General features: G+C 37.7%; 1 protein-coding gene across 1 annotated transcript in view; it reads right to left on the bottom strand.

Moving 5' to 3' along the window:
• The window catches only part of LOC126193209 (inner centromere protein-like), a 126,382-nt gene that overhangs the window by 18,735 nt on the left and 88,413 nt on the right, over positions 1–19,234 (bottom strand). The window contains exons 8-11 of the mRNA XM_049932668.1: positions 10,641–10,721; positions 4,419–4,532; positions 4,145–4,335; positions 3,000–3,198 (exon numbers count right to left, since the gene is read on the bottom strand). Coding sequence (XP_049788625.1) covers positions 3,000–3,198; positions 4,145–4,335; positions 4,419–4,532; positions 10,641–10,721 — 585 coding nt within the window. The remainder of the gene's footprint in view (positions 1–2,999; positions 3,199–4,144; positions 4,336–4,418; positions 4,533–10,640; positions 10,722–19,234) is intronic.

The raw sequence follows: 19,234 nt of genomic DNA, 5'->3' as shown, positions 1-19,234 counted from the left end.
ACTAGTGTAGCTGTCTGGCCAAAAACTTTTTATCAAAATTTCATTTTCTTGGATGCACCGAGAAGAGAACAAGTAATCTTTCTTACCTGTTATTCCTGCGAGTAGTTTATTTCCACTCTGGTAGTCTGAATCTATGGATTTCGCTGGTAATTATAACATCGCTGATAATTCGCAAACCCAGTCAATCACACAAACAAACAGCGATTGACATTCACCTGTTCGGCTTTATTCCGCTCAGCTTGTATAGCCCCGCCCCCTTCTGTCTGCAGGAAAGTTTATTTCTAGATGCGATGGGGATTCCCCTGGGAGAGACATGACATACACTATGCACGCATTCAAAAATCAACTTATGATCCATTCAGAAATAAACTCACAATATGTTCACAAATGCTCAAAAACCAACAAGCATGTGTTTCAAAATCATATGAATAATCGATAGACCAACATGCACTGGATATCAGGCGCTTTGTGAAACAAGGTTTTTTCCTCAAGAACATGAATTCTTGCCACCTGGGACAGATACCTCTGTTTGCCCCCATTGAACCTGGCAGCTTGCGCAGGTCACAAAGAAGACCCTTGATCCTCCCTACATTGAGGGAGCACACCTGTGGATGTCAATCCGGCTTCACCAACTGTCAAGTCACTGAACTGACCCTGTCCTGCATGAACACTTTCAGTCCAACCAACACACTTCAAATCCAGCACAACCATCACCCATAGCCTGTATGTCTCCCAGGAGTCTCCCATCATCACACTGCCTAGCTCTTGGCCGCTTCCATCACATCTTCATACCCAGCGTCATCTGGGCAGGTACTAACCCTAGGAATTTAGTAACCCCACTGGACATGCAAATGAAAAGCAATATGTATCAATACAAGTAAAACTGCCCAAGTATGGTGGGGCACTTGACAGGAACACTGCTAATATCTCAGGACAGTAAATGTAAGCTTGACCAGTCTCTCTCTCTGTTGCTGTAATCCAACGTCCCACCTACAAGTGAGGCACGACTGCCACTCTGTTTACCTGGACCAATTTAGACTTGTGGCCCTTAGTCTTCAACTTATAAACGTGTGGTTTGCACCACTGCTCGGCTTAATGGAACTTTGCTCAATATTATATCCATAAAATCTGTGGTTAGTAAATCAATATTACTTGGACTTGTTTCAGTTTCAGCCACTAACTACTGCAAGTTAACTATCTGGAACTATAGCTTATACTAATTTTCATCAAAAGCTATTATTTACATCTGCACTCAATCTTGTCCTCACGATGGCTACATAAGCAGTACTTAAGGGGTTGCAATATATTCCTAGGGTCATCCTTTAAAGCCGGTTTTTGATACTTTGTTAGTGGATTTGCTCAGGACTGTTTTCCTCTATCTTCAAGAGTCTGCCAGTTCAGTTTTTTCAGCATCTGTGACACTCTTACATGGGTCTGACAAACCTGCAAGAATTAGGGCACTAGTGATTTGTAAGCAATCTCCTTTATAGATTGATTGCGCTTCCCCAGTATTCTACCAGAAAACTCAAGTCTACCAGCTGCTTTACCCATGACTGAGCCTATGCAATCATTTCACTTATGTTTCTTCATTTTGTGAACTGCACGACATTATATGTCTAGTCATTTAATGCAAGTTGGTATTCTTTGCACCACATGGAAACTTCATCAAAGCATGACTGAATATTTATGCAGCAATTATGCAATTATGGTATGAACCAATGAACAATTTTACTTTAAAATTTATGTTCAGTAAATGTTATTGGTTCTAAACTGAGGATTAAAACAACTGGACCAGAATATATTCACGGCTAACAGTTCAGCAACCATCTACAATTGGCCCCCTACAACTTGTGCCAATAATCTCCACAACACAGACAGGAATACTGTCCAGAGTCGTCAGAAAAAGAGTGGTACAAAATCAACACACACAAATTTCCATGGAAACAAATATAATTTATTGGTTTCAATGAAAACCTTGCAAAGTCTGTCCCAATTACCAAACACCCTAGCCAAACTCACGAGGCTCTACAACTTTATTTGAGACTCCACGTGCTGAGCACCTGCACACTTGTTAATCAGCAACTCTCACCCAGAAATCTGGAATGGTTCAATCCAAAATCCATGACTGCAAACAGGGCACTTTAGGAATCCCTCTACTTTCTGTAATGCAGGAAGTAACTCATTTTATCACCAAGGATCACCTCCTTCCAACTCTGACACACACTACAGAAACACCGCTTCCGCTCCTCAGGCCTTCCAGCCAATCCAAATCAAAATCAAAGTTTAGCCACTCCCTGCAGCTCTTCTTAAAGTGTTGCTTGCTAGTCATAGATGCTGGCAAACATAGGCAATGATGGAGAAATTATTCACACTTGAAATCAGCCTAGTCGGCACCAACTACCATCCAAAAACCTCCTTCCCCCAGCAACCAGGAACTGACTGAGATGATTATAGCAGCAAACAGAACTAGCACATATTGGCAGCCAGGAAATGGTGTCTTAAGAAGTATTGATAGATCTAGTTCAACAACAACAAAATATTGGAAAAATTTGAAATGAAAGTCTGTAATCCAATTTACATTTAAAAATCAGCTTCTGAGTATACAATACATTTAATATTTTAAACAAACTTTCTTAATAGGAAATAAAACAAGTGTCTAAGCAATACTTAGAAATCTACTGCAACTAAAATAAAAGCTATATCTGATGATAGATGTTAGGCTATGTTATATTAAATCAATTAATATCAAACTTTACCTGGAATTACACACATACAATGCAGAAAGACGATAAGAGGAGAGGTGTTAATGGTAGAGAAAACTTTTTTTTTCCCCAATAAGAAACTGTGTAATAAATACTAGTAATGTAGAGGGGTGGCTCAAAACTTACAGTATATACAGCACTCCCACTGAGAAGTAAAATGAAAAATACCAAAACAGAACTTACAAGTTAATAACAGCACTCAATGTGTCTATATTCTCGTATGCCATTTCAACTAACCTGCTTCCGCCTCTCCTCAGCTTCTGCAGCTCGTTGGTGTGCAAGCTGCCGCTTTAGTGCAATTTCTTCTTCACGTTTCTGCTGGGCTATTTTTAGACGTTGCTCTTTCTCACGTTCCAACTGCTGCTGTTGAATAAGTCGCTGCCGTTCAAGCTGTTCTCGTGTTTTTGCAACTTTAGCTGCTCTTGCCTCATTATTTCTAGAAACAAAGATGGATGAAATGCAAAATGCTGTCTTCATTACCTTGAACAGGTGATGTAATCTGCAGAGATAATTATTATTAGGAGCACAAGAAATGGAAATGAATTTCATGCAAAATAACTTCCCACACATTTAGCTGTTACCACATTACATGCACCTGCCTCAATTTCCTAATTAACAATGTTCTTATAGACTCTAAATGAAAGGATATTTGTGTAATATGTCTATTTTTAAATTAAAACAGTCACTCACGTTCTTTATTTTGCGAAGGCCTTGGTATTTTATGCCATGTCTCATTTTTAAGAGGTGATTAAAACATGTATGAGAGAAGGTTATAACTGAGGAACGCAGTAAGACATGCAAGCAGCAACCAAATGCTTGAAAACTTGGTAAAGGACCTCAGGATCAACTGCAATAGACTATGAAGCCTCAGCATTTCATATACGATTAGGGGCCACTTACAATCCTGTGTTCCTACAAAAAAAGAGTTTCACGAAGGGTCAAATAAAATAATTGTGTGTTTGACAGATTGCAGTGGTGGGGGTCAGTGTTGTCATGCATCACCTCGACCTGCATGTAAGCACACCCATTTACGGTAACGCAACAATTTCTTTACGAAGCTGCTATGTGCAAACTATGTAAAATATCTCCATGAACATGAAGTAAAGTGGTCATACATTTGTTTGGATGGATAAACCATATTTTTATTCAGGTTAAAGTGGAATCTTAAGTACTGCGCATGTTTTCACACATAAAGCTTTAACCTGCTTATGCCTTAATGTATTACATCAAAATGTTTTGCTATCATACTTACAAACTATAAAATGCGGGGGAAATTTTACCATTAAAAGAAACTTCACAAAAGTGAAAGACAAAAACAAAAGGAAAAACCTTACTTCTTTCCATAATGGAAATGGAGTAAAGAAACAATTTTTGCACAGTACCTCCTTTGTTGTTCAGCTTTTTCCTTCAACATTCTCTCTTTTTTCTTTTCTGCTTCGGTAACTTTTTCTTCAACATATTTATTCTCCTCAATCAATTTCTGATTCATATGGTTCAATGCCGGTTTTGTAACATTCTTTGTAATAAATGTCTCACAATGAGAAACCACTGTTCCCATACCCATTTTGGAACTCTGCAAAAATAAATAAATACAATAAATAAAAGGAGGTGGAGGTTGGTAGCGTGGTAGGATGTTGCAAAGCAAGTGATGGTTACCTGAAAGCTGTTGGAAGAAAGTGTGTTATTTGCAGAGAGCGGAGTCTTCAGTCTAGTGGCACTGTTGAGATCCTTTATGGCACTCTCCTTCATTGCCTTTTCAGCTAAGATGTTCTGTAATTTATAATAATAAATATTAACAAAACTTAAAAAGAAAGAAAGTAAATTTGTGTCAATGGTGAAAATAAGGTTCTAGAGAGAGAGAGAGAGAGAGAGAGAGAGAGAGAGAGAGAGAGAGAGAGAGAGAGAGAGAGAGTAGACGAGTGGAGGGGAAGGGGTAAGCATGACGTACTGCCATAGTAACTGTTTAGTTTATATGTCTATTCCATTACTTCTCTTACATTCAATTTGCCAGCATTGACAGCACAGGGAAAGTTAATCAAAGTACAATTATGCTCCTTTGACCACATAAGGCACCTGGATCATCATATTTTCACTGCTGAAGGTTTTTTAAGAATAATTCTAAAGTTGCCCCGCCCCCTATTATATATTTAGCAGATAAATCAATTACAGACAAGACAGTCTCACTCACTGCAAGCCAAAACAATCAAACAAATGTATCGACAATAGTACGAGGTCAGCAATGTCCCTAATTCGGTTTAACATGACTCCATATTACTTGCAAACACTTATCCATTGTTTGTTCAAATACAGTACACACATCAAAATGTAATATTACCACAGACGAACAAGACGGCAATTATGTTCAGCTGACTGTAAACAGATTCCTGGAAAATCCACAAATGTAACGTCCCCAAAGTTATGGTTACTTTCCTTTACACCTTGATTACTGCACAGTTTGAGGTGGAAGGCTACAACCCTGCCTCTCGCACTTCTCAATTAGTGCCTCCCTTTCATGTTTTTCAACTCACGTTGCTGTCTTGTTTCAATAAAGTTGTAAATAACCTTTCACTTCTTGCATTTTATTCCATGGTGTATACGTGGACAATGGGGCAATATACCTGATTTTTCCTGGTTAAAAATACACTTTTCTGTGTGAAGTACTTTTTTTCCATGTTACGTGACAATATACTTTCCCTCTGAGCTGTTATGAGAAGGACTAGTCATGTGGTACTGCTATGTTGTTGATACTTTCATAGTATGCACACAAGCTGCAGAAGAAGTGGTTGCCTTCGTGATACATCTCAACAGTATCAATCTGAAAATACAATTTACTGTGCAGTTGGAGAATAATGACCAATTGAATTTCTTGGATACGTCAGTTATCAAGAGATGGGACAGGATGTTGGACCATAGGGTATACAGAAAAGCCACGCATGACGACTTATTTACATAAAGATTCTAACCACTAACCTAGATTAAAAAAAAGAGGTGTCATTAAAACAGACAGGGTACACAAAATTTGTGAATCGACTTATTTATAAGATGAGCCTGACTATCTACGATCTAAATACAAGAATAGTTGTTCTCACAAGGAGATAGATCGAGCACTTCGCCATAGGGAGAGAATCAGGATCAACAAGGAATAGCTGCTGCCCAAGGGGAAAGCTTTCCTTAAGCTCATGAGTATGATTACAGATCACACTGGGAAAATGTTGATTAAGTATGGTGTGGAAACTACCTTCAGACCCACCAGGAAGATAAAAAGAATGTTTAAGATTGGCAAAAGATATACGAAATACTTTGGCTACACCAAGTGTATGTGGACTGCCTTGTAGTTGTGGACTGGTTTATACTGGCACCACGAAAAGAAGTGCGAACATCTTTATCAAGAGAGTGGTCATGAAATAAAATTCACTGAGGTGAGTGTCACATTGAAAACATAGCATTATCATGTGTGTACGTATAGAGATGCTATTGAGGTTTATAAACACTGTAATAATTTTAAGAGAAAAGAGGAAGGTGTTAAGTTAGACAAAATTTAAATGTCAACATTGCAACATAACAATGACGGCCGATTACTTTCAGTCGAGAATGCTGGCATTACCATAGATAATCTTGTAGCCAATGTCACGTGATGGACTGTGGTGGCTTCTGCACTACCCTTACATGTGATGCTGCCTCAAGTTCTGATTGAAGATCGCCACTTTACCTCTGAATACGTCTCCCATGGTTGACAAGGAAACATTAGGAGAAAGTTTTGTGCATTAACCATGGTCTATTAGCCCAGAAGTTTTCACTGATATTCAGATTCAGTACCTACATCCATTTCATAAAGACTGATCCCCGACTTAGAGCTCATATTCTGATTACATCGCATGACAAATATAAACATGCATCTTGCCGGAATCATTGGTTCAAAATGGCTCTGAGCACTATGGGACTCAACTGCAGAGGTCATAAGTCCGGAAACATTGGGATTTCTTCTTTTATTTAGCGTATGAATATTACATTTTAGTTGGAAAGGGGGGGGGGGGGGGGGCGCAACATGTGTGTTGAATACTCAAGAGAAAGCATGCTTTTTTCGGCAGTTTTTGGCAAGCATCAATTTGAGGAATCGCAGAAGCCACACAATAATTAGGAGAAAAATTACCTTTGCACAGTTTAAAGATACAACCTTTTTCTGTAAGCAGGCATATTTACTTTCTGCTTAGTCTTTTCATTGCTAAAATATCAAATGCAATGGAGAAAGCACAGGCGTAAAGCTGAAACATTTGTTGGTTTCATCATATGTTGTTATTAATGAATATTCCCATTGCTGTACTGTGTGGTAAGTACCTATTCACCAGCAAAGAACGGCAATTTCATATCAGCATTCCAATACGGCGTCACCAAATTCAGTTATTGTTATGAGGAGAGTGCAATAAAATTGGAAAATGCAAGTAAGCACACTCTATACAAACAATTCTCAATAAATAAACGATGAAATGTACTGTAAATTTTGATGGTAAATGAAAAATCCATCAGCATGAACAAACTTTGTAGAAAAGAACTACGGACTAGGAAACATACCTTAATCGCTCTCACTGCTGGCTGAGTCCCACTGCTGCTGTTCAGTCATTTTCTTGAGTCAGCAATGGTTCTATTGCTATATAAAGACAGTGGGCTTTTTGTGTATACCTGTTTTAACGTTCGTGCAGAGGACTCACTGAATTCCAGAATGAAATTTTCACTCTGCAGCAGTGTGCGCTGATATGAATCTTCCTGGCAGATTAAAACTGTCTGCCGGACCGAGACTCGAACTCGGTACCTTTGCCTTTCGCGGACAAGTGCTCTACCAACTGAGCTCCCCAAGCATGACACACCCCATCCCCACAGCTTCAATTCTGACAGTACCTCATCTCCTACCTTCTAAACTTCACAGAAGGTCTCCTGTGAACCTTGCAGAACTAGCACTCCTGAAAGAAATGATATTGCAGAGACATGGCTTAGCCACAGCACAGGGGATGTTCCCAAAATGAAATTTTCGATCTGCAGCAGAATGTGCACTGATATGAAACTTCCTGGCAGAATTGAAGATGTAGGGAAGGGGCGCGAGTCGTGCTTGGGTTGCTCAGTGGGTAGAGTGCTTGCCCGTGAAAGGCAAAAGGTCCCGAGTTCGAGTCGCGATCCAGCACACAGTTTTAATCTGAAAGGAAGTTTCACTCACTGAATTCCTCCACACACTCCGGGAACCATTTTCCAGAGAAGAGCAAGGTATAATTTACCTTAAAATTTTTGGTCTCCTTTGTTACCCTGTTCGTGACAAAGAGCCAAATAATTTCAGTGGTGATGAAGTTGCAGTGCACCACAGGCAATGTCCAATTAGAGCAACACACTTTCCAAAAGGTATTCTTGTGGCCCTGCTGTCACAAGTGTTCCGGTAGGCCTCATAAGACATGGCGCTAGATGAAAGCTCTATATTTTTGTTTTCTGTCCGTTATATTCTAGAATTCTCCCTCCATACCACAGATGGATTTCATGATACTGGATTTATCACCGTGCAGTATCGAGGTTGATTAAAACAATCCTGGATCTGACCGATAATTTTTCGAAAAAGTTCTTAAACCTCTCTTCATAGTGTAACCACTCTTTGTAGTGTCGGCATTCTCCTTAGAATGATGATCTACGTCTTTTTGTGCACTAAAATGTAAGTCAACATTTTGCACGAGCCAATCTTCGTTCCCAATGTGGGTCATTATAGTTCTTTTTTCCAGTCCCAGACGGTGTTTGAATTCCTCATTTTCAGCCTCTCCACTTCTCTATGATAATCATCTAAATTTTCCGATGCAAAAGGCATTTTTAAGTCCAATTTCCATATAGTACATCAAAGGATTGTTTCACTCATATCAGGAAAATTTTACACTTCAGTCTTCAACTTTTCCAGTACGGCTGCTACTACTGGAAATTGCTTTCCCACATAAAAATAGTGTACCTTCCTTCTTATGACTACCTGTGTAAATCCAATGCAAACTTCTGAAACCTGTCATACCACTGTTTCAGTAATATAGGACATGAAGTTCCTCCAAATTCTCTCAAAACGTGCTGCACTCCACTTTCAATAATACAAAGATATTCAGAAGTCCTCCTCACTGGCCATGAAACAGAACTGTTCACACCTTGTTTTTTCAGCTCCAAATCAAGAAGGTGTACTGTTCACCATGAACTTTATCACAACTCTGTAAATGATGCATGTTTCTAAACAAGCAGAGTGCAACAAATTATATCACAAAACTGTCTCACATGAGTAAACAACAACAAACAGCAATGCAACTGTTTTCTATCCACAGCATAAACACTGCAACAACGATTAATGAAATGGAAGTACTCTCTAGAGATGTGGCAACATAGGATATGTGATCATGAGGAGCAAAAAGGTGCAAATGCAAATAACTTTGAACATAAGATATTAATCTGTATGCTCATTTATGTGCATAAAAATGTAACGGATGTGAAAGGCAACAACAGAGCTTTCATTTACATTTTTTTGTCTTTTGCATACGTATCACCACTAGGCGAATTGCAGCGGTCTACATCTGACATTATTATGATGAAACAATCAATCAGAAAGAAAAAAAAAAATCAACTGAAAGTGACAGTGGCTGTGTCTTTAATATGTGCTAAGGAAATTGTTAAAGTAATTGTTGTCTGCCTTCTGTGACTCTTCAAAAAAATGCTCACGAAAACACACTTCCTTTTAATCCTTTCACAGACTCATTTTTTGTAGCAACTCAGCGAAGATAATTTTTTTGCTATCCTATTACAAGTAGAAATGTGAGCAACTGACTAATTTTTGATAATTTTTTTGTGATTTAGGACCAAAAACTACAGTGGCACATATATCACCTTTGTGAAGTATTAAAACTGGTGGCAAATGGATTTCCCACTTTCCTTTTGTGTGCTGCTATTACTCAGTATAAAAAATTTAAAAAATTGTTTTTATGTTTTTATTCTATTTTTTTACTTTATTTTTTAAAAAATATTTGTTACTGGTATCAAAGTTTACTTATCACAATGTGAAAACAATCCTTCAAACTTTATCATGCATTAAAGGTACGAGCTGATACAGGTCACAATAATGTACATTGCAGAAGCAAAGCAATGTGTTCCGACAATTGTAGTGATCCCACAACAAACAGAAACTGATTGTTGCAGTGGTTTTCATACACCTGGTGCAGTGTACTACCACAAGATGTCAAGCACAGACAGAGGTGGCAAAACATATTCCCAAAAGCTTTGAGATACCCGTAAGTTGGTGGTAAGCATGCTGCCCAAGGACCACAAATGACAGATTAATTTTGTGGTAAGTATACTTCCCAAGCTCTTCCAGAAACTACACTGGTGGTAACCATACCTCCCAATTATCATTGTTGTTTGGTGGGATATATACCTCCCACAGTCCTCAAGGCTATATTCACAGCAAACAGAAACTACAGCTGGTGCTGCAGACTGCATTTATGTGCCAGGAGCATACAGAAGTGATAACATATACTCCCTTAAAACGCTGTAATGAAATACGTTTAGTGGAAAGTATATCCCCCACAGCCTGCGAAAAGGTTAAATGTTGCTGGGTATATCACTCCCTTTCCAACTAAAGTACAATATTCATACACCAAATAAGAGTAGACATTTTCATGATTCCCGTAATATACAACACATTAATGGTTTCACTCCCTGCACGCAAGTTACACACAAAGGAGCCGTAGAAAAAGTAAATGATGAAAAAATTAATAGACTAGAACTTGAAAAATATTTATTTTTTAAGAAGGAATAATTAAAAATGTCTTTTCAGAAAGCATGTGCAAGAGACTTAAGTAATGAAATTACTACAATCAAGATTACCTCTTTCATGTTGTCTTCTGTTGTCTTGTTAGAATTCTTTTGAAATGTTGGGCTCATTAAGCAATTTGAAATCGCACTAACCTGTAACAAGTAAAATAAATTCCACATTTACTATAATTCAACAAAAACTGTTCCAGCTGAAAGCTAGAGTAACAGGTTGTCACTTATGTTGATACTCAAATTCTATATGGTCATCTCTGCACTTCTCTCAGTAATGTAATCTCATGTTTGACTGATGGTCCACTACAATTCACTAGTCCCTTATCTCATATCACCATCTATTGCTCCACCTGGTAAATTCTCACCTGTTATTCTTACATCAACATACAATGTTTTATTACTGCGAAAGTAATTCAAAACATCGCATCAACAAAAATAACTGTCAGACAGCCTGATCTAAAAATTTCTTCATTTGTTTCCTAAAGCTGGAGAGACCAACTCAGACAACTGATCAAAAAAAGTGCTATGGTGCAAGGGAGTCAAAGGATCAGGTAATAAAACAAGATTGGTTGTCATGAAGAACATATCACTTACGAAACTTGAAGTAGGAAGATGAAACAAGTCAACAATTAACAATAAAACCACTTCACTTCTGAGGTTCATGTAAGCTTAATAGCAAACAATTTTAAACTTAGGCATGCAACACTCCTTCAACAGTGAAAGCTGTGTTTTATCAATAGAGTGAACAACGGATTGTTTCATATAGCAAAGTTGTGGTACTCAACAGCAATGTGCTAAAGAACAATATATTATGTTTAGTAAGCAATAAAAGAACTTAAAATAAGTTAAAAAATACAATTACGAACATTAGATATCACGAATGAATCTTGACTTATCAGCTGAGTGTATGTTGATATGGAACTTCTTGGCAGATCACGACTGTGTCCCAGATAGGAACTCAAAGCTGGGACGTTAGCCTTTCACGGGCAAGTACTCTTGCAACTGAGCTACACAAGAACGACTTATGATCCATCCTCACAGTTTACTTCTACCAGTATCTTATTTCTTCCATCCAAACTTCACAGAAGTTCTCTTATGTAATTTATAGGACTAGCACTCCTGGAAGAAATGATACTGGCAAAAGTAAAGCTGTGAGTATGAGTCATGCTTGGGTAGTCAGTCAATAGAACACTTGCCTGTGAACGGCAAATAAAAGGTGAAGTCCCAGGTTCAAGCACTGATCCAGTGCATGGTTTTAGTCTGCAAGAAGTTCATTACATGTTCTGTCACTATTTGCCAAATCATTCATGAATTCCTATATGAGCTCTAGTTCACCTATTGCTATGACGCATTTACATTTCACAAAACTGTTCAATGTGAAAACCGAGATAACATTTTCTAACATGTTTCACAAACAAGTGACTACAAATTAAATAACAACACTGCAAGATACCTAGTAGAAAACTACAAAAAAAAAACACATTTTAGTCAAGAACAATAACAGAGATACTTCTTTAAACCATGCAAATTAAACAAGTGATACCATTGTATGCATCTTAATATGAAAGAGTCAGCTTTATTTAAGGCATCAGGCTGCATGAAGGTAATTTAAGCAGAACACTATGAATGATCAACATTTTTTTGATAATCATTGTTTTCCATAATCCAACCTCTTACATTAAGCACTAAGATGACTTCTTACATAATTTCTTAGTTGTATGTTAGTGAAGTTTGCTTTGTCTGGTGCAATATTTTCAAATATAATAACTTGTACTGGGCAACAAAGCTGTCACAGATGTGGGTATACTGAAGTATGTGTACTGTAGATGGAGCAGAATCCGTGTACCAACAAACCTGCCATCAGTATACTTTTACATTATATTTTTGTTACTCTAGTACAGCTGAGGCAAATATGTTACACAGCAGTTTAGATGCGACCAATTGGCCTCCTATCTTCAGTTTTAATACATAACATGAACACCTCTGAAATAAGTCTTCTACAAAAGTTTCAACTATTACTAAGCTTTTAGAGGTAGTTAATACAAGAGTACTACCCAACAGCAGACTTATTTAGTACCATAACATCACTAAGGAATAATTTCAAGTCAGTAAGCCTGCAGTCAATACTGTTTATGCAAACAGAATTTTGAAAAAGAACTAGTGAACAAGTTCTCTTGAACATGATGATAAGCATATGTGAGTTATTCTGTAACGATAATTAGAAAAAAAAACACTATTATCTGCAACATCAACAACAGTGTGTGTCTTCAGCCACTGGAATCCCATACAAAATGAAGAGCACAGAAAAAGAGAGTGAGTGAGTGAGTGTGTGTGTGTGTGTGTGTGTGTGTGTGTGTGTGTGTGTGTGAGAGAGAGAGAGAGAGAGAGAGAGAGAGAGAGAGAGAGAGAGAGAGAGAGAGATTATTTCGTAATGAAAAACGATGTTTGAAACAATAAAGATACTTCTTCGTAAACAAGTTCTCTTTCCTAATTCAACTTCATGTGATACAGTGGTAAAAAGAATAATATATACTGTCGCTTTGTCCCAACATCCACTTGTAAGCCTAGTGTAAAGTGTCAGCGTAAAACACTCCAGCTTCCTGTCAGCAATACTCCAGCAAAACCTGGAGGTACTGATACCTTGCTTTTGATGTTGGTGCAGGTCCCATGAAGATAAATTATTATTAATATTGTTATTTAATTATCAGCATTATATAAAATTACTCGAAAAATATATTATTAAATTTTTATATTTTATCTCAGAAAGCAGGGGACAAATTATCTGCAGAGTGCTGATTGAAGTTACTACGAAACTCTCACCACCAACAAAATCCAAGCTCAATCCTGAATGAGGCAGAGGTTTTTTCCCCCCCCCCCCCCCCCCTTCAACGACTGCTTCTCTGATGGGCCAAGTTAGGTAAGATTTCCTCAAGTATTTATTGTTCAGAACTGACCCAAATTTTGTATCTTGTCTTGAATGACCACCACAACATCAAGAGGCTTAGCATTACATTGAACATAAACCATGATCCAAACCCAATCCATAGGAACATCTGCTACTGCTTATGTGTTACTCAGTCCCATATTCTTTCAAATGGTTCAAATGGCTCTGAGCACTATGGGACTCAACTGCTGAGGTCATTAGTCCCCTAGAACTTAGAACTAGTTAAACCTAACTAACCTAAGGACATCACAAACATCCATGCCGGAGGCAGGATTCGAACCTGCGACCGTAGCGGTCTTGCGGTTCCAGACTGCAGCGCCTTGAACTGCACGGCCACTTCGGCCGGCCCCATATTCTTTCCACACTTAATAAAAAGTGTGTCTGCTAATAGAGGACTGTCTCCAAAGGTTTCAGTTCACTCACAATATAATTAAGATACATTGATATAGTGTAATTCTTGTTCTGGCCTGAGCAGGAATCACAAAAGCTTCAAGATGTTTGACTTTATTGCCCAGAAGTTCTGCCACAGAGTGGTTTGAAAAGGAAACAACTTCACTGGCCCCTGTTATTTCAATATCTTCACTTAAGTGGAGAACACTGAAGTTGAATTTGAAAGACAACTGCCTTTGGTAATAGACATCATTAGTTTTTATGTATGGTAAAAGCATACTTTTTTGGTAGTCCACTCAGATTGCTTCTGTTTCATTAAACTTTTGGCTTTTTAGACAAGAATTCCTCTTTCTGGATCAAGTGTTTCAGCTTTGACTGTGTGTAATTTCTGGTCAACGGTGATATTTTTTCTTCTTCCAAGGCTTGTTTCTTCTTGTCATCATTTAAATTTTTAGATAATACTGCATTCAGGAGTGTACACTATCACAGGTAGATCATGTATCATTCCTTGGATACCCAAAAGCTATACTGAATTTGGTGCTGAATACAGTTCTATGCATTTCATATGGAATGTCAAAATTTGGGTATTTTCCTGGATCAATTCATGCAATTTTCCCACCAAAAGTTCCTCTGGGAGATACTTTTTTGTCTCGTCTTTGCTGTAATGACTTTATCTATTTTTAAATGAATGGAAGTGTATCTAAACTGTCATTCCTACTTCTTCGTTAACTTTCCAAGGGTTACTTCCATGCTTATCCATTGCAGCATGAAGAGACTTACCCAGTTCCAAAAATTTCTGATCTGTCATTAATTGTCACCTTATTACTCAGTGTACTGTCATTAAGGCCTTTCTTTGTATAGGAACTGAAATTACACTTTCAAAGCAGTGCTTCATTTTCATTCTTCCTTCATCACCTTTTGTGTAGTGGAAAAATTGTAATGAGGCCTTTCAGATACAATGGTTCTACATTTCAGTCTACCATATCACTAGATTCTCATATAATATTTGATCTTTTTTCAGAACTTACAACCTCAAAACACTTGAACTTACAGTTGCAGTTTTCGCAAAGTTCATGCAACTGAACCCTTAATTTCTTCATGACTGCTCATTCGCCCTCATAATTGCCTTTTCCTAACACTGTTACAATCTGAAGGTCTCTGTCTTTCATCCTCAGGTGCAGTACTTATCATTCAATATAAAAAATAAACTATTAAAACTGAAGTGAATAACTCAGAACACCTGCATTACTAAACAGAATGTGTCAAGCTAAAGCAATGGTTTTCATTAGTACCACCAACGCACAAAAAAGGAAAATTGTCCATTTTGAGCTTCAACACTGATTGTCAATCCACAAGGACTCTAAAACACAATACTTCACACAGGACCAAGCACATTTATTCCTTATAGTGAGAAACAATAGCACGTCCTTTCCCTGGATGTGTCATAGAATGTACACTATTAATATTATCAGACTGATCGATTAACAATATTAAACACAACATGTCATGCCACACAGAGCTCATTATTTAAAAAAAAAAAAAAACCTTGGGTGTCACAATATCTTATGTCTGGGCATGTTACTAAACTAGGAGCTAAAAAATTTTAAAACAGTGCTGCCCCTTTTTTTTTTTTTTTCCAGTGGAATCATTTGGATGGGATGCAACAAATCGGCACACATGATGTCACAGTTGCACTTAAAATTATTCTTAACAACAAATTCAAAGTAACTTCTGAGGTGACCTGCTTACCTTTTGAGGTGCGTGAGAAAAGTAATGAAGCTAACCCACTGTGAGTGATCTGGTAACGCTGTGCTGTACTACTTGGGTGGACTGGTATGTTCATCCCTTCCAGATCCTCAATCCGAATTCCACCTCCGTACAGCCATTACGTGAGTTTTGAGAATACTATCAGTGAAGGTGTGTTTTTGTGTGTTACTAGTATGGAACAACGGAATTTAGAACAATGTTGTGCAATCTAGTTTTTTGTTTAACTTGGGGAATCAAAGTGTCTACTGGAAACAATCCTTATCAAGAGCACAAGTTTCTTGCTGGCACAAATCATTTTTAGAAGTCTAAGAACATGCTGAAGATGACTGACCAAAGATTTGTACATGCAAAAGTTTTGAGCCAAAATGGCGCTGAAAAACCTCAGAATCGAACACTAGGACTTTTGAAAAAACGTGTGCAATGATCATCTTGAGACAATTGCCAATGACCACAAATGATTCACATGTGTGATCACAGGAGATGAATCCTGGATTTTTGAGTATGATTCTGAGCAACGTCAAAAGTAGCACACCGATACATCTCCTCAACTTAAAGAAGCTTGAATGAGCAATTCAGAGATCAAAACAATGCTTATTTGCTTTTCCGACATTAAAGAATTTGTTCCTCCAGGAGGAATTGTCAGTCAAGAGTTTTACAAAGATGTCCTTGAAAAGCTCAGGAAAAAGAGTGGATTGGGTGAGACCAATGCTCCATGCGACACGCCCACTTCCATCATGGAATTTTTTACCTCAAAACGCATTTTTGTTGTTCCACAGTCCCCCACCCCCTCCATTCACCTGATATGAGTCTTTGTGACTTCTTTCTTTTCCAAAAATTGCAAAATGTCTTAAAAGGACGTCATTTTGGGTCTCTGGAGAACATTCAAAAGAATGTGACTAATATGTCAAAAGCCCTCACAGCCTTTCAGCGCTGCTACCAAGACTGAGAATGACGACTCCGCTGGTGTATAGCTGTTGAAGGAAACTGCTTTGATGGGGACTATACTGTTTGAAAAAAATGAAATAACTTTGGCAGACAAAAAAAATCAGTCTTGTTACTTGTCTTACATACCTCGTATGTTTAGTTCTAACAAGTTCTTAATTACATTTCCCCTTCTTGGTTGAACTCTGCATAATAAACCATACAATCAGATTTCACGCATCAAAAAATATTTACATTGGTATTTGGAACTGTTGGGAGTAAGAATATATGTCCAGCTGCATTACAATATGTGCCAAGTTTCACATGTGGTTATTTATCGGCATTTATGTTACAGCCTGTGTTTGAAAATTTATATGTTCCGCAGTATAAAACCTTAATAAGTTATGTTTGTAAAACAAACTATTCCAAGACACAGGTTAAGGGTCTATGACTCCCAGCCCTGCATTACATAAAGACAGCGTTCTTTATCTAAAGCAGGAAAAGACTGGATAGCTGGAACTTCCTAGTCTGGATGCTGACTTGTTACCACTGATCAAGAAACATAAAGGGAGAATGAATTACAGCAAGTGGTAGTTCACAAGGTTTTTACCATTAATATGACACACTATTAGAGTAGGGGGGAGGGGCACTTGATAAAAGATTTTTAAAAAAATCACATATATAAAAGGGAGATGCCACAAGAGTGAAGATACTTTCTTTCATTCATTTATCAAATCATATAGTTTTCCAGCCTTTTACAAAAGCCACAGATGTGTAGGATAAGCTGAGAGGTCTATGGAGGCTCTCAACTTCGAATTACTGATTTGGAAAATTTGAACATTCCTATCGCAGAATATTCATTGAACATAAAATTACAGTACAATATAAAGCAATGTTTGCTTTAAGTCACTTTCTGGCCAATGCAGTTCTTCAGGCTAAATGGAATTATCATAGGAATAAAGCATGTCATGTTCCTGAAAGTCCTCCTTGTTACAACACACCAATTTAACTTAGAACACTGGAGAAAACTTTAGATCTACTGTAAGCCATTGCCAAAGGCAACAACATCTACAATATTTTTTTTTAAATCTCCAATAACAAATACTGCCTTTAAAACTGACTGGTGCATTTCCAAGTTTATCAGAGCACATACACTATTAAAACAGTATTATGAGAAAGCTGGATTCCTACTAACAACACAGAGGATGCACTGAATCGCAACAGGCACCATGAAAAGAATGGTGAACACAACCTTTAAGACAAAAAAGTGCTCCTTTGGAAATAGAAAAAACACATGACCACTTTGGCCCGACCATAGCGCGCGCGCGCGCGCGTGTGTGTGTGTGTGTGTGTGTGTGTGTGTGTGTGTGTGTGTGTGTGTGTGTGTGCACGCAGTGCTTTTGTTTTGTGTGTGTTTCACTGCCTGTCTGCAACCGAAGACCTCCTGTATGTGGTACACAGCAATTTATCCTTTTCATAATATTGCTATTCTAAGTCCACACTTACTGTATGATATATAATTAAAATTCGTTCATCACAGTGCCCAGTTTAATAGTTATCACAGCCAAGAACAAGTGAATACTTACAAAAGGAATTGATTGCACACTTATTCATGTGTATGAAATTTGTACAAAAGGAAGAAATAAATTAACAAATGTACTTACATAGCAGAATTTTGACATACTTGCTTTGGGTACATAAAACATAATAGGAAAAAATAATCTGATTAATTTCAATAATAAGTGCTGCCATACCAATGACACAGAAAACAATCTTATTTCCATAGCATTCCATCTCAATTCCATGTACTGGCACATTCTTGGAAGGTAACCAGATCAAATTTCCTTCGAAGGCTTCAACATCTCAAGCTAATGAAATGTTGAACCACATATTTTTAATCTGTCTAGATCAAAACATACCACATCAATTAAAGAAGCTGGATACTTAAGACTGGTAAAAAGAGGCTTTCTTGCATACACTTAACAACAGAATTCAGGAGCCAGAAATATTTTGAATTCTTAAGAAACTCACTGAAAACCAAACTGTAATGAAGATTCGTATCTGTTGCACAAACAATGGAAAGTAATTTGTAAATTCTAATTAGAATCAGACAACTTTAAGTCATATGTGAGAAAAAATGGTGTAACAAGCCACTGTAACAACTATTGCTGTGACAGTATGGTGCTTACTCTTTGAAGCTCACTTCTCCACAAAGTTTGGGATAGAAGAGTCTCCGCATTTCCTAAATGGAACATCTAAGAAAGAACATAAGATGTTGACCAACAAAACTTGGAACGAAAAGAGGTCAAGTTTTCAACACCTATGAATAGTTGTTGTAGCACATGAATCACAGTGACTGTATATCTGTAGTTCACTGCACAGACTAAAGTGTACTGGTTATCCGAACTTACTCATAAGTGATCAGCAAAAGCAACAAGTGTCACTTATAATGAAGAAATGATTTACAAGAATTTATTTGAAACATAATTATGATCATCAAAATATCCACGGATGTGCTGCCGGTCTATAGTGTCCAACGGGCACAATATTTCGGTGATCATACATGTCGCCATCATCAGGTGAACTAACGGACTGAGCTCCTGTGAATGTGCCGGCACGGAGATCCGTACGC

This window comes from Schistocerca nitens, chromosome 1 (genome assembly GCF_023898315.1).
Source record: "Schistocerca nitens isolate TAMUIC-IGC-003100 chromosome 1, iqSchNite1.1, whole genome shotgun sequence".
Classification (NCBI taxonomy): Eukaryota; Metazoa; Arthropoda; class Insecta; order Orthoptera; family Acrididae; genus Schistocerca; species Schistocerca nitens.
This window is presented reverse-complemented; position numbering and strand designations above follow the sequence as displayed.